This window comes from Phaeoacremonium minimum (genome assembly GCF_000392275.1).
Source record: "Phaeoacremonium minimum UCRPA7 unplaced genomic scaffold PA7_03_scaffold_371, whole genome shotgun sequence".
Lineage (NCBI taxonomy): Eukaryota > Fungi > Ascomycota > Sordariomycetes > Togniniales > Togniniaceae > Phaeoacremonium > Phaeoacremonium minimum.
In genome coordinates, this window is record NW_006921275.1 from 532474 (window position 1) to 547220 (window position 14747).

The following is a 14747-nucleotide window of genomic DNA, read 5'->3' on the forward strand; positions in this document are numbered from 1 at the left end:
CTTCAAGATGGCGAGGCCGTATATAGGATGCCGCCTCGTCCAACCCTCTTGTGCTCTTCTCTCCTCTATCCTCATCCTCCAGATCTGATCTTCGACCATCTAGTCTATTTTCCTTTTCTATCAATCGCTGTATCTTTTCCATTCTCGAGAGTCAAGTCATTCGCTTCCTTGCTCTCAACTATACTATACTGTTCTTTCGTTTTCCACTATCGTTCGCTCTGTATACAACTCACAAACACTGCAACTGTATAACCGACCGATATCACATACATACAACACACTCACTCACTTGAGAATAACCACTTCGAAACTCGATTGTTTTATAAGACAGCCTGTCCAGGAAATACACTCGCCGCAATGAAGTCCTTCACTCTCCTCGCCCTGGCCGCTGGTGCCTCGGCCACTGTAAGTCACACAGCCTTACATCTCTTATATAGAGCACAAACTGACCCGATTTATAGGGCTTCAGCTTCAAGGATTATGGTAGCTTCAGCTGCCCTTCCAACACTGACAACCAATGCACCGACAAGCAGCGCGGTGGTTTCTCTTGGGATGATCTCCCCACTGGTAGCTTCTCCAACTATGGTGGCTTCAACTTCAAGGGCTGGACCTGCAAGGACAGCTTCGGCAAGCGTGAGGCTGGTCGCTTCGCTCCTCGCACTGGCAGCAAGGCCATCAGCGGTGTCTGCGGCAGTGACGCCAGCTCCTCTCCTTCTTTCGGTTGCGAGTCCGGCAAGGACTCTGACAAGTTCTCCGTTGGTGAGATTCACGTGAAGCCCGAGTTCTCTTGCGACCTCGAGTTCCACTATGACATGCCCGGCGGTGAGAAGTGCAAGCAGCGATCTTCTTGCAGCGACAAGGGATCCGTCGTCAAGAACGACCAGTGCGGTGGTGCCACCAGTGTCACCATTGTCTACCCTTCTCAGACTGGCAAGCCTAAGCCGTCCTGCAGCGTCGAGGTTCCCACCATCTCCTTCTCTTGCGGATCTGCTTCCACCACCAAGCCCCCCAAGACTACCACCACTACTTCTCCTGCTGAGGTTACTACCACTTCTGCTGAGGAGGTGACCACAACATCGCCGGCCGAGACCACCACAGTAGAGACTTCCCCTGCTGAGTCCACCACTGCCGTTGAGACTACATCCGCTGTCGAGACCACATCTGCCGAGTCTACTACTGCCGAGGAGACCACCTCCTACGCCGTCGAGACCACCACCACTGCTGAGGCTGAGACTACCTCTGCTCCTGCTGCCACCACCTCTGTTATCTTCGCCAACAGCACCACCAGCGCCGAGGTCGAGACCACCAGCTCTGCTGCTGTCGAGTCTACCACCTCATCCACCGAGGTCCTGACCACCTCCACTATTTTCAGCACCGTTGTTTCCACCATCACGAGCTGCGCTCCTACTGTCACCAACTGCCCGGCCCACTCAACCCACGTCACGACTGTGCTGGTGCCCGTTTCCACCACCATCTGCCCCGTCACCGAGACTGAGACCAAGGCCAGCGCCACTGCCACTGAGACCTCTCCTGCTGGTCCCACCGAGACTTTGCCCTGCCCCACTGTTGTGCCCAAGTGCTTGAACACCTGGATCTTCTCCACTGGCTGCTCTGACAACACTGATGCTTCTTGCTACTGCCCCGATGAGATCTTCGTCAAGAACATCTTCTCCTGCCTGTACTCATATGGTGAGACCGACACCATCGTCTCTGAGGCCGTCATCTTCTTCCAGGGTATCTGCGCTCCTTACATCCCTGGCAACCCGGCCATTGCCACTGGTGCTGAGACTGTGACTACTTACATCACTGTTGCTCCCACTTCTGTGCCCAGCGCCGTCTACACGACCGTCACTGTCGAGCAGACCACTGTTGTTCCTTGCACCAACTCTGCTGGCGAGACCATCCCCAGCTCCAGCTCCACCGTTGTTGTCAGCACCACCCTCACTGTGCCCCAGGTTGGCTTCACCACTGCCCCCAGCGGCGGTGTTGGCGTCGTTCCTGTCACCAGCTACACTCCTGTTGCCACCAGCCCGGCTGAGACCGGCGCTGTCACAGAGACTGGCTTCACCACTGCTGCTCCCGTCAGCAGCGGTGTCGCTACTGGCACTGGTTTCTTCACCCCCACACCGACACCTTCCCAGGTCGTCGTCAGCGGTGGCGACAAGATCACTGGCTTCGGCCTGGCTGGTCTCGCCGTCATGGCTCTCGTTGCTGCTCTGTAGTTGAGCTTTGCAGCGTGAAGGGGGCGGAAGTAAGGGAAGCTCATCCCGTGTATCAATAGCCTTGCATTTTACAGACAACAGCAACCACCACATTTAAAACGTCTCATTCTTACGATCCTTAACGACATAGCATTTACGGTGGTCTTGGGTTTTTATCAAAAATATCATACACATGCACAACACTGTGGCACATACATTTTTGTAACGCATCTGCCGGCATTCTTTCCCCCATAATAAGTGGGTAGAAGAATAGCCCCCGAATATAGCAGGGAGAGGAGGAGGAAAGTGTCTTGCCTTTCTACCGACTTGTCTTGGTGGATGGAAGTGAGGGAAAAAAGAGAGTGCGGGAAAGAAGTATATACCCCTGGCGGATGTCGTCTGTAGTAATAGTAATATATGGCAAGACCACTTTGAACAATTCATTCTGAAGTCCCTCACTGTTTGCTGGTTCAAGTGACATATCTATGATCAATTTACCGCCGTTGTTCAACATGTCTTCGATGGCGCACTGGAGAGTGAGTGATGGACGGACAGGGAGAGGACTTGACTCCGATTGCGTTTAGACGAACCCCTGGAGGCGACCGCAGGAGCTATGCCCCGGCACTTGGAATTAGGTCCGATCCGTATGGAACAACTAGATAGCGCTATGAGTCTTCGTGAGATTGAGGCAATTACATGGTTGCTGATCGTTGACTGTTGCTTGTTTCTACAGCAAGAATCATTCAGTAAGTTGAGTTGAGATTGGCCGTCAACTCTCTTTTGATGGTAACAAGCTGAGCTCTTGTTATCGCGAATAACCTCATGTAAGTTACCGGAATTGTCTTATATCAGACAGGCCAGATGGATTCATCGATAGTAAGCTCAATGAATACCTCCTCTTTAGATCGTAACTCTAAGTATTGTAAGATGACGGGGTATTCTATGTATGAGAAGGAATAGCGACCATAACCTCGTCTCAATCATATGATAAAAATTTGTTTACTTTGCTTTTAGGTAGCGACCGTTGCTAAAGCCTGGAAACAAAGCTACACCTTAGGCTCCGACCACCTTCCTTTCACCTTTTAAATGCCTTTTGGTTTCTGAAGAGCTCTGAATACTCTGACGCCAAATCCAGAGCTACCTTTCGCGACCACGATCACCTCGATACAGCTCGCCCAACACTTGAGATCTGGAGCCGCACCACGGTATATCGCCAATATGTGGCTTCTTAACGTCAAGAGCCTGTTATTGGAGCAGTTCTTTGACAATATACCCTAGTACGCCATTTTATCCCATACTTGGGGAGATGGCGACGTCTCTTTCGGAGAGTGGACATCAATCGCTCGTTCTAGATCAGGACCGCTGCACAACAAGTGGCAAGAACAAGTCTTGAACATCTATATTCAGCGATCTCTCCTTGATCCCCGCTCGAGGTGGCCGGCCAACAACATCACCTATCATGGCATCTCCAACATCAATCCGGGCTTAGTGATCCGGGAAGTCTTCCCGCCGGATTCATTGCTCCGCGTCCACCAGGTAGGCTGGAACGCCCTATCGCGTCGACAAGAGACAGCAAGTCTCATCCGGTTGTCTAAAGACGAGGCTGGAGCCGCCGACCACCCCGAGAACGATGTCGTCCTGCTATTGCATGACCACGGCGCCGATATCGATGCGAAGCTTGTACCTCTCAACGACCTCGGCAGTCTGGTAGACAGAAATGGAAGCCCAAGACATCCGACCTCAATAACCGAGCTGTCCCTGCAATCAGAGGACTTCTGCTCCATCATCCCCTGCTGGGAGCCTAAGCCAGGCTCACAATCCGTCACAGCTGGCGACTTCGATGTGCAGAAATAACATTGAGGGGTATGGGACGCAATGGGACATCTTTCCCAGGGTTTGAGAAGGATATGAAACGCCTACCTATTCGCGACACGGCGCATGATCGATATATTTGCTGTAGAACGGCGATGGCTAAATTTATGTTGCTTGAGCAGCCAAAGATGGATCAGGACCATGCTCTAGAGAGCCCGCAGCAGATCGAGAAGCAGTAAAGAATCACGAAAGACCAAAAAATAAAATGACCTAGCTACAACCACATCGTCGACTTCGAGTGCCCTGCAAAGTATGTGCCAGGGAGTATCAAAAAGACAACGAGGTATGAAGGATCTTGCACAACACGGAGCATTTGATTTCCAAAGAGACAAAAATGCGCCAGCCGCGAATCGAACGCGGGGCCCATCGATGGCAACGATGGATTTTACCACTAAACCACTGGCGCTTGTCAATGAAAAAGGGCCGCTAGTTAATTCTTATAAACCTGGTCAGATTGGCCTCACAATCCGACCGCTTTATAGCATCACGCTAAGGCAACACAACCCAACTAGCTACGTGCCAGCGCGAAACGAAGAGATGAGCGAAGACTATGGACTCTTGGCAACTCACAAGTCCCCTTCAATGGAGGCATGTAGTCACTGCGTTGGCAGAATAATTCATAAAATTGGGTATTGAAACAGGCCTTTCCTTCGGCCAAGGAGGAGCTATACCATTCCATCCATCCGTCCATCCATCTTATACACATCGATATCAAGAGATCGACCAGACAAATAAGTGCGCGCACACATACGTAGGTAGCGTAGTATTTCACGGAGAGAAGAAAGCCGCCGTCCTTTCAAAATCCTAGATGGCGAAAACTTTCAATCCTTCTGTCCCTTCCACCACCGCCCCGAAACGCCTTGCCAGTGATAAGAAGTGAAAAAAAGACGAAAGAGAAACAAAAACTTCGAGAGAGATCCAGTCAGAAGGAGGGTCCCGTTCCTCATGATTCATCCAATCATTCACATTCCCATTTGATATCCATTCAGCTATTAGTCCGCACTCTTCAACCGCCCCGTCATCGTTCATGATTATTGCTCGTTTCATGCTTTCTCGGAGTGCCCATCGTTAAGAAGCATCTCCAGCACGATCTGCATGCCCGGCACTTCGGGATGCGACATGGATATCTTAACCGTGCCCTTCGAGTCCTGGCCTAGGCCAGGCTGGTTGCCGTACAGGTTCTGCGGCGAGTTGTGGCCGGTCGGTCCTCTAAAGCCGTAGTCTAGGCAGCGCACATCTCGGCCGGCAATGATCTGTCGCAGCCGACCATTCTCGGCATTACGGACCTCCACGTAGTCCTCATTAAAGAGGAGCAAATACTGTCCAAACATTGTTGCCCCTCTCGCTTTCTTCTGCTTGCCTGAGTACTCCATGATGAGGGTTCTCGACACCTCACCGTGTTTATCCACGTATACGGCGCAGTCCTCATAGGTCAGGAGATACTCCTGGTCATTAAGCCTGAACATGCCTAAGGGCCGCTGGTCGCGAATGCGGTTAGCAATGTTCGCGATAGCAGCTTGATTGAGTCCGCTCGGGACAGACATCGTCTGCTTCTTGTCGAGCGTCAACATCTCAAAGCCCTTGGCTGTTGCAACAGCAATATACGTCTGGAAGAGGTTGAGCGAGTAGCACTCCACAGGGAGGTAGAACTCGTCAAAGTCGCGGAAAGATTCTGTGCTTCCGGCACCACCCTTACGGCCACCGAAAATGCGCGGTTTCTTCTCCGTCGCCTTCTGGAAGACCGGCTCGAGCACCTTGAAGGTGTTGTGCATTCCCTCCTTCCGCTTGTAGAAGAGAAGCATTCGCTCCTTCATGCGGGCAGTGGCAAAGAATGAGACATCCTTGGCCAGCCTCTGGGGTGCTCTGCGAGGATTGTCATGGATGGGAGCCGGGAAATTAGATACAGGTGCTACCACGTCAAGAGGATACGCGATTAATGACCTGTCCGCAATGATGAGACAAACGGAGAACTCCTCAAGCACGGAGATCTGCGACACGCGATTAATTTGGACAGACTAGGGAGAGTTAGCATCAATATATAAAAAGAAAAGTAGAACGACTTACTCGGGTCCAGCCACGAGGATTCGATGCCTCGGAAATGAAGACACCAAAATCTGTTCCAATTGCGATGATAGACTTTCCATACGCGGAGAAGGCGGTCGCACAGTTGACTTGAGCTCGGCATACAGGAGGCGGTCCACGTCCTGGTCCATATACTCGCTCCATGTCTCGTATTGCCCGGTCAAGAGGTGTTCCGCGGATAGAGACGCCAGCTCCTTTGCCGATAGCAGAAACCGAGTCATAGGCAAATGCACCATCTGCTAGAATGCGTAATTTGAATGGCTCTGCGTTTTGACTTTGCAGGGCTCTAGCGTGCCGCGTCTTTGCCTCGATGATCTTATTACACCATTCTTGGCGACTCTGGGGAGTTGTCGCGTAGAGCGTGTACACTTCATTGCCAAGGTGCTTAACCTTGAAAGGGTACAGAATCTTTCCTTCGGCATCAGTTGAGGATGAAGGCAGGCGCGTAACCGTGTTCAAAGACCCCATTGACGAACTCGTTGCAGTGTGTTCCAAGCCGGGACGGTCAATTCCATTAGAAGCAACCTTGTTCAACCTGGTGTCAGAGGCAGCAGCAGTTGTTCGAGCCAATGGTGCCGTGATACCCTTTTGCTTGGATACTGGGTCATCATTCATGCTCTCAAGGAAGAGGAGGGGCATAGGGATGGGCTAAGGTAGTTGTTAGCATTCATTTATAAGCTGGAAGATAAGGAAGACATACTTCTTTGGACACATCATACTTCTTGTCTCCTCGACCATCTTTCGACGCAACAGCTTTTGCGAGGATGAAGTAATGATCGAACAAGAGTGCATGAGTGTCTACCCATCGTACGCCCTTGGAACCCATCCTCTGGAGGTCACCCTGCAGGATCAACTGCCTTCCAAGGTGATCGAGATTGAGTACCGACTGGAAACCGGGTCGCAGAACTAGGGTTCGTTGAAGCTCCTTTAACTCGACCTTCTTCTTCTGTTCATCGACTATCTTGTCGCATTCCAATGTGACGTTCTTGATTTCATCGATGGCTTTAACGAGATTGACCTTTTCTTCAGTTTCTTGAATCGAGTTCTTCAAGACTGTCGAAAGAAGTAGAGTATACCGCTGCAAGCGAGTAATCGGTGCCTTCACAAATGTATCCCAGCCGAGACGCTCTGAGCGCTTGTGGCCGCGAACATGATCCAAGAACTGGCGGAAAAGCATGTTCCGTTCGGCCTCGTTGCGAATGTGATATTGAGCCATTGGGTAGCTTGAAGAATACTCCACGTAGGCTATCCGCGCCTTTCGGATCCATTCTCTGAAGATATCGCTGAAGCCGCTGATGAAGGGGCCCTGCTCGTTCTGACGATACTTCAACTGGGCTAGCAGGTATTCCTTGTTGACGCTCTGAACAAGTTCAACTTTGCCGAAAACTGAGTCCATGAATGCATCGAGTCGATTAGGCGGAATGATCGGTGGCTGCCATGCTCGAAGTTGATCTCGGTATAATAATCGAACGACATCGAGCTGGTTCATGTAATCTTCCTCACTCGTGACAATTTCATGAAGGATGTTTTGCCTCTCAACCTCCTTCTTATCTTTACCTTGTATCGTCGTGGCCGTAACCTTGTAGAATGTGACCCAGTCCTCCTTCTTGACCGACTCCTCCGACATCAGCTCATCAAGATTGGCCTTCTTCAGCGTCCTTGTACAATGGTGTGAATAACAACGCCCGGGAGTTTCAGTATCATGCAATTTCGGAGCATAGCAACCGGAACCGGTTAGTTGCCATAAAACACCGGACAGCTCTCCAGTTCCAAACTTGACCCATTCTTCTTCCGGCTGTAATATACCGGCCTCGAACATTCGGTCGACAACCATTGCACTGAGTGTTTCAGCATCTGCAATGTTCATGGTAGTCACTTTCGATGAGAATAGCTTGATAAGCCCTTCTTCAATCGTTTTCCTCTTCAGATCTGGTTCGCCCTCAGCCATCTCACGAATCCAGTTCGCAATGCCGCTTAGCGCCCAGGGCTCAGTACATTTTCGAATATCAGATGAACTGAGCTTGGATGGGATGAACTTCTTCCTTCGGCCACTTGGAAGAGTAATGGCATCGTATGTTACAGACGAGGGAGTTCCGGTATCATATCCATCCTCCCGAACGGCGAGTTGTTGCTGGGTCTTCAACAACCTCTTCCGCTCTTCTGCTGCATCGGTTCGTGAACGCCCGGGAATTTGTACCTGAGGGGTGTTACTATGGCTTGAGAGTGATATTGACCTCTCAACTAGCTGCTGTTGCGTCAATTGCTGCTGACTATAGTATGCGTCGGGAGCCTCAGCACGGTACGGGCGAGAGTCCGCGCTCAAAGAGTAACTGTGCTGATACGGCCCCCGGTTGCCTGGGATTTGTACCGAAAGCAACGAACTGCTATCAGATGCTGGCGGCAATGCTGGTAGCGGTCTGTTTGTAAGACCAGGGTGGTAAAACATGTCGGGATAGTCCTCCTTGTAGGGTGACTCGCTGCCACTCGCTCGCGAGTGGACTGAGACACGCTCCTCGCCCTCATCGAAACTGAGTCGATGCTGGCCAGGCGCCTGCAGGCCGCCAGTTCCACCATAGTCAACCTCGGCATCATAATTGGGATATGGCGGGTCGGTCTCATACGTGCCCATTCCACTTCGTGGTGTGGGTAGCCGTCGGCCCTCCTCGCCCAATTGTGTGGATGCCGTTGGCGGCGGAGAACCGACATCGTTACCGTACGTCAGATTGCCTGCATAGCCACCGCTAAACAAGCCAATATCCATCGCACCGAAATCACTATCGCTACTCGGCACCTGCTCTTCGGCCGGAGTGGGTAGAGACGGCGTGGGCAAAGATGGCACAGCTGCCTGGTCTCCGGGGTACGAGAATCCTACGCCAGTGCTGAACCGCCGGTCGTTCATCTCGTCTTGCTGCATGAGCAACACCCCAGCCGCGCCTTCCTGATCACTCTCGTCATCATCCCAGTCGTAGCTCGAATTATTACGATTCAGTGTTGAGGCGTTCGAAGCATATCGGTTGACGCCTGACCCGTCTGCGCCGGGTGGGAGGGTTGATGCGGTGGAATCGTACCGGCGCAGCCTGTCCAAGTCATCATCGGACAAGTTGCCATTGATAGGTCTAGGACGTTGGGTGTTAGCCGAAACGCCCAGATCAGTGACGATATCGTTGATGAGGCTATCCTGGGTCACATGCTCTTGAGAATACTCGTCGTCTCTCGAGCTCGGATCCCAATCTGGTTCCTCTGGTACATCAGCCATGGGCCGGCTGGGGAGCGGGGCATTTGTCGGGTGTCTCTGCAATCCTGGTGAAGACGACGAATGCACTGGTGGCGAGGGCATTGGGGAAGTCTGAGAATTTGATCTTGATGCCCTATTGATGAAAGAGTTCGGATCCGAAGTAGAGTAGTTTGGTCCGACAGGAATCTGCGAATAGGTCGGGTAAGGTGCTTGTGAAGTAGGTGCATTGTATGCCGCAGTGGGCGCGGGGTTGCTGCCATTTGACTGATACGAGCCAGTGAAGTAATTCTGAGTATAGTTCCCGTAGGATGGGTCATATGAGGTTTGGGACGATATCGTCGACGGCCCGGAGGTTGTTGCAAACTGAGGACTTGGCAAAGCCTGGTTGAATTGCGCTGGTGGTGTCGGTAGCTGCGGAGACTGCGCTGGCTGAGATAGTGTCGGGCTGTATATCGAGTTCTGGGGCTGTCCAAAAGAACCGGATGTCTGAGGAACAGCTGGCGAGCTGTAGCTATGAGCATAGTTGTTGAGTCCGTGGTATGTCGCTTGTCGTTGGGGCATAGTCACGCTGGCGTAGGCGGACGGGTCATAGGTCGCGGGGGTATAACTTGTGGGTTGCGGGGCGTAGCCAGTCGTCGTCGTCGTTGGCGGAGAGGCATACCTTGCCGGGTTAGGATGGTATGGCAAAGATGTCGACTGCGATCTCGCGAAGACTTGGGGATTGTATGTCGACGGCGTCGGAGGTGTCTGACCCTGAGGCTGGTACTGATGCTGATACCCGGCAGCTGCCGCATTCGAGTTGCCGTAATTGGTCCTCTGGCCTTCGGTTGGGCTCGTTAGGAAGAGCTCGTCTTCACCGCGGACCTCTCCTGCCTGGGGCTGGCCTTGATCGAAAAATGCGGAGTCGTCGCCATTGTTGAAACTCGGCCGCCTCGGCAAATATGCATTCTGGTCTTGATTCGCGACGGGATACTGTACAGGCGGTACGTGGCCGTATCGCCGTTGATCATCGCCTCTGAAGGACATCGCAAAGGAGGAGCACTTGGAATGTGTCTGATGAAGGCGGCAGTCTTAAGAAGCGGCCGTGGCCGGCTCGAGGTTGGTTCAGGTCGTCGGACAGGACATCCGCGAAGGTGGAGTTGTGAGGTAGGTGTCGCTCAGCGGACCATCCCCAAACCCACAGGATAATCAAAATGATGTCTATGCACGCAGAAAGAGGATTGTTGGCAATGGAAGTCGTTAGGGGAATGGACCGCGTGCTTTTCGCCCGTTGTAAGGTCGGTTTAGCGGTTGGTTAGGGCGGCTGGTGTTTGGTGAGGTCAAGAGTCGCGAGGAGTTGAGCTGGCAAAGAAAGATCGTCGCAATATGACCTCAGCTGAGGAGGGAGCCTTGCTATGTGGGATTCGGCTGGCTGCTTGGCTCTCGGCGTCGGCGTCGCAACAGTCCTCGATTCTGTGTTAGTCGAAACTCGTTATCCGCTATCGTTTCGATCGAAAAATGACAGAGTATCCGACGGGAAAGCGGGATAAGAGGAGATGGGGCATCAATCAGATATTTTGTCACGGTGTGCGGTGCGGGAAGGCAGACGCCGGGTTGCTGCCACCGGGGGTGCTAACTACCTGGTGCTGGTCCTGTGCTGGTCCTGTGCTGGGCTGGTGGTTCGCTCGCGAAAATGAGGCACCAGTGGGCTTGGCACTTTCTTGGAGGGAGGTCCCTCCCGTATTCTTTACGCTGCTGTTAGTTATTGGCGAGCCACTTGCAGCAGCTGACCATGTCTATCTGTCTGTGTGATTGTCTCTCCAGGAATACGCACAACGTCGCCCGTTTACCACGTACATGAAGCGACTGACCTTGGCTCATGCTGGACTACCTTACACATGAATGCCTGACGGGTTCGGTACGGTACTGTACTCGTGCGGCGTTGGCGCTGGCTGCATAGGGAGGGATGCAAGCGTATTCCGCCGTCCTAGCAGCAAGTCTCGTGAGATCTACAACATAACAGCCTAAGCTCCCTCCCTGCTCTCTACCATAAGATACGTCGACGATCAATTGGCCCTGTTACGAATACCTCCGGCCATCATATGCGCTGTCCGTCACAAATATCACAGAAGTCAACGTATCTCCTCTAGTGTCGATCCAGCAATAAAAAACACAATTTCATCACTCAGAGGAGCCCAGTAAGTCGTCCTTCGAGCCACGAGGAGAGATTGGGTAAGGTAGGACAGTTCATCTCTACCTGAGGATGTCAGTGTCACGCAGCTCTAGTACAGGAGCTCCAGTTGAAGGTCTTTCGGCCCCCAGATCTTGTGTGGGCACTGGCCCCCCAAGGCTGATTCTGCCGGTCTATCCTGTCCAGCTTGAGGCGAATCAGAACCGTCAAAGTGAGTCCCAGGCGCAGCCACACAAGAACGGCTGGAACCGTGTCAAGCCCCGACTCGTCTCTCATGGCTGTGGGCTTTTGCTTATTCACCACACATCTAGATCATCGTAATTGATGATATATACACTTGGAGTCGAAATTGACAATTTAAACTTATCGTCTCGGCGCCGCGAGTTGTGAGACGGCCCAGAGCTTACCGCGTTTTCGGGTCTGTGAGGGGCCAACTCCTTCGACCACCCTTGAAACATCGTTTCGACACTTCCGGCCCCCTGATGGCAGTCTGGGGTTGGAAAGTCCACAGAGAGAAGCCTGTGCGCCTTGTTGACCAAGTAATTAATCAACTCTGACCTTGGAAGCCGATCAGACCTCGCTCTACACCGTAATGCCTTGCTGGAGTCTGTAGCCTTACGCCACAGTTTGGCCATCGCAGCAAATACCCCGACTGGGGTTTGATGTCGCTCACACCGAAGTCATTACGCACTTACACGGCTAAGCCACACCTTCAAACCTGCTTGGTACGCTGGTTGTGAGACTTTGATAATATGCCTTCCGCTGATGGCCAAAGTCGGGCGATGGTAAGTCTGTCCTGCCACTCTTAGATTCTGAGGGATGAGGAACTCAAAGAGTATTAAGCTGGCTCGTGATTGAATTAATTCCAAGTTGTCATTTATGCCGGGGTCGAATGATTTATCATTGATGTCGACTCAGTGTGAGATGGCCAGAACAGCGACGAGTCGCTAGGAAGATATTATGAATCTAAGACTATTCCTTGCTGTTGCACGACGTAAGGGAAGATCCGAGTCTCTTTGCTCGTCGTGGGATTACGCATTGATGGGACGAGGGATTGCCCATGAACCTAAAAGTAGGAGCCGAGGCCCCATGCAACAAGAAAGATGGAGGGAGCATCATGTCGCGGCAATCCTCAATTAGAAAGCTCATTAGGTATACCTGCGATCGTCCTATATATAGCCATCATTCTTTTACTGTATACGGTTATGTGTGACTTTATTATAGAGGCGACTTTCGGATAGACTTGTTGCGGGCCGGCGCTTGAGAGCGGGACGGACGACTTGGGGATAACCTAACGTTGAGAGAAAGATGGAGCTTCCGGCTAGCTAATAAGTTATCGTGACGCTCATCTCCGTCCCATCTCCATTAAGGCGTCAAGTCGCTTCAGGAAATGAGACATCGGCCTCGCGCTCTGCCATGTGTCAAAGTCCCGAGCCGAACATCGGCATCACAAATTATATGTGAAGTGGCAGGTTCTGGGCGACGAATCGGCTGGCAGGATCATTTGTAAGCGCCCCTCATGCCGTTGCAGTAGAAGTAGCAAAGATGACGGCAGCGGGATGGCGATGATGTCGAGCGGGGCAAGCTGGAGCGAGCTCCTTCAGCAGGACCTGTCAATCTTGTGTAGGTGTGTCTCTTCAAGAGCAATTGGAGGAGGAGGACAAGGAGGGAGGAGTTAAGGTAATTGTTAGGCCCGACGAGCTCGGCGGGTATCTAATAAGAGACCGGGTGAGTGATGCAATGCGCTAACCCCACCTTCAGCGTCCTCGGATTTCCGACTGCTTCTTCTGCTTCCCCCTCAGTTGATCCCCTTTCCGAAAAACTCTACAAGATCTCCTCTGTAATCCATCGCAAAACCAGAGCCATTGCCATCTAGAACTCATTCACGAAGCAATCCATTAGATCCATCAAGTCAAAATGGTCAAGGCAGGTATGTATACGCCCCGCTGTGATACCCCGCTATTCCCTTTCGTCCCTGGGCCACCCACCACAGCAGATCGCGTTCCCAAAGGAGGGGTTCATTGAGCTGGATTGAGAGCATTTCCCGCTTGATGGGAGCACCTTGATGGCTTCATCCACGCGCGCCATCGATCTCCCCGGCATAAGCTCCTCTCCCGTATCCAATGAAGAGGAGGAGTTCAACATGAGGCTCTTCACTTGTGTCCACTGCATTGCTGTCTCCTCTACATGTAGCAGTACGCTGATGCTGTTTGTCTACAGTCGCAGTCGTCCGTGGTGACTCCAAGGTCTCCGGTACCGTTACCTTCGAGCAGGCCTCCGAGTCTGCCCCTACGCAGATCACATGGGACATCACCGGCAACGACGCCAATGCTAAGCGTGGCATTCACATCCACACCTTCGGTGACAACACCAACGGCTGCACCTCCGCCGGCCCGCATTGTGAGTTGGAACCCCCTTCCAAACGACCCCCGGATCTGCCGCTCTTGGTTTCCGGCAGCCTTATATGTCCGGGCCGACCACAGTAGCTAACACGGCGTCCCGATAGTCAACCCTCACGGCAAGACCCACGGTGCCCCAACCGACGAGAACCGCCATGTTGGTGACCTCGGCAACTTCGAGACCGACGCCCAGGGCAATGGCAAGGGCTCTGTCTCCGACAAACTCATCAAGCTGATCGGACCCGAGAGCGTCATTGGCGTAAGTATCTTCCATATGTATTTGCCTGCTTTAGGACACATAAGCTCACTACGAGGCTTATAGCGAACCGTCGTCGTCCACGGTGGCACTGATGACCTCGGCAAGGGAGGCAATGAGGAGTCCCTCAAGACCGGCAACGCTGGTCCCCGACCGGCTTGCGGTGTCATTGGCATCTCCCAGTAGATTGGACATATCCCCAGCGAAGAGAAGAGCAGGCTAACAAAAGCACCCGAGACAATGCCTATACTGCAGTAGCGCCTAGTGTTTATGAAAAGTAGCTTAGGTTGTCAAACGAAGGAAGCTTGGACGAATATAAAGCCTGTAGTCTAAAAAGTCCCTTGGTTGCTTTACTATGTCCACACTTGCAGACACACCGCCTCAACTAAGCTCTGGATAGAAAGCCTTCTACCCCATTAACCGCCCTTGATGATGTTAAACCACCCAGGACAACTCAGCAAATTGTAGACATGGCTTTCAAAGGATTTCCAAATCTCAAGTCGTCTGAATCTAGTCATCCAATGACCCCGAC

At 52.3% G+C, this 14747-nt stretch overlaps 3 protein-coding genes across 3 annotated transcripts; 2 read left to right on the forward strand and 1 right to left on the reverse strand.

Annotated features, from left to right (window-relative positions):
* Positions 1 to 357: 357 nt before the first annotated feature.
* Positions 358 to 2222, forward strand: UCRPA7_4911 (putative adhesin protein mad1 protein; the record flags this gene model as incomplete). The annotated part of the gene is made up of 2 exons (XM_007917462.1): positions 358 to 405; positions 462 to 2222. The coding sequence occupies 2 exons, from the start codon at positions 358 to 360 to the stop codon at positions 2220 to 2222; spliced, it is 1809 nt and encodes a 602-aa protein (XP_007915653.1).
* A 2894-nt stretch (positions 2223 to 5116) lies between these two features.
* Positions 5117 to 9411, reverse strand: UCRPA7_4912 (putative rho1 guanine nucleotide exchange factor 1 protein; the record flags this gene model as incomplete). Its single annotated transcript, XM_007917463.1, has 3 exons — positions 5117 to 6088; positions 6138 to 6803; positions 6856 to 9411. 3 exons carry the CDS (start codon positions 9409 to 9411, stop codon positions 5117 to 5119), a joined length of 4194 nt encoding a protein of 1397 aa, XP_007915654.1.
* Positions 9412 to 13477: 4066 nt separating this feature from the next.
* Positions 13478 to 14401, forward strand: UCRPA7_4913 (putative copper zinc superoxide dismutase protein; the record flags this gene model as incomplete). Its single annotated transcript, XM_007917464.1, has 4 exons — positions 13478 to 13490; positions 13781 to 13960; positions 14067 to 14218; positions 14282 to 14401. The coding sequence occupies 4 exons, from the start codon at positions 13478 to 13480 to the stop codon at positions 14399 to 14401; spliced, it is 465 nt and encodes a 154-aa protein (XP_007915655.1).
* Positions 14402 to 14747: the final 346 nt, after the last annotated feature.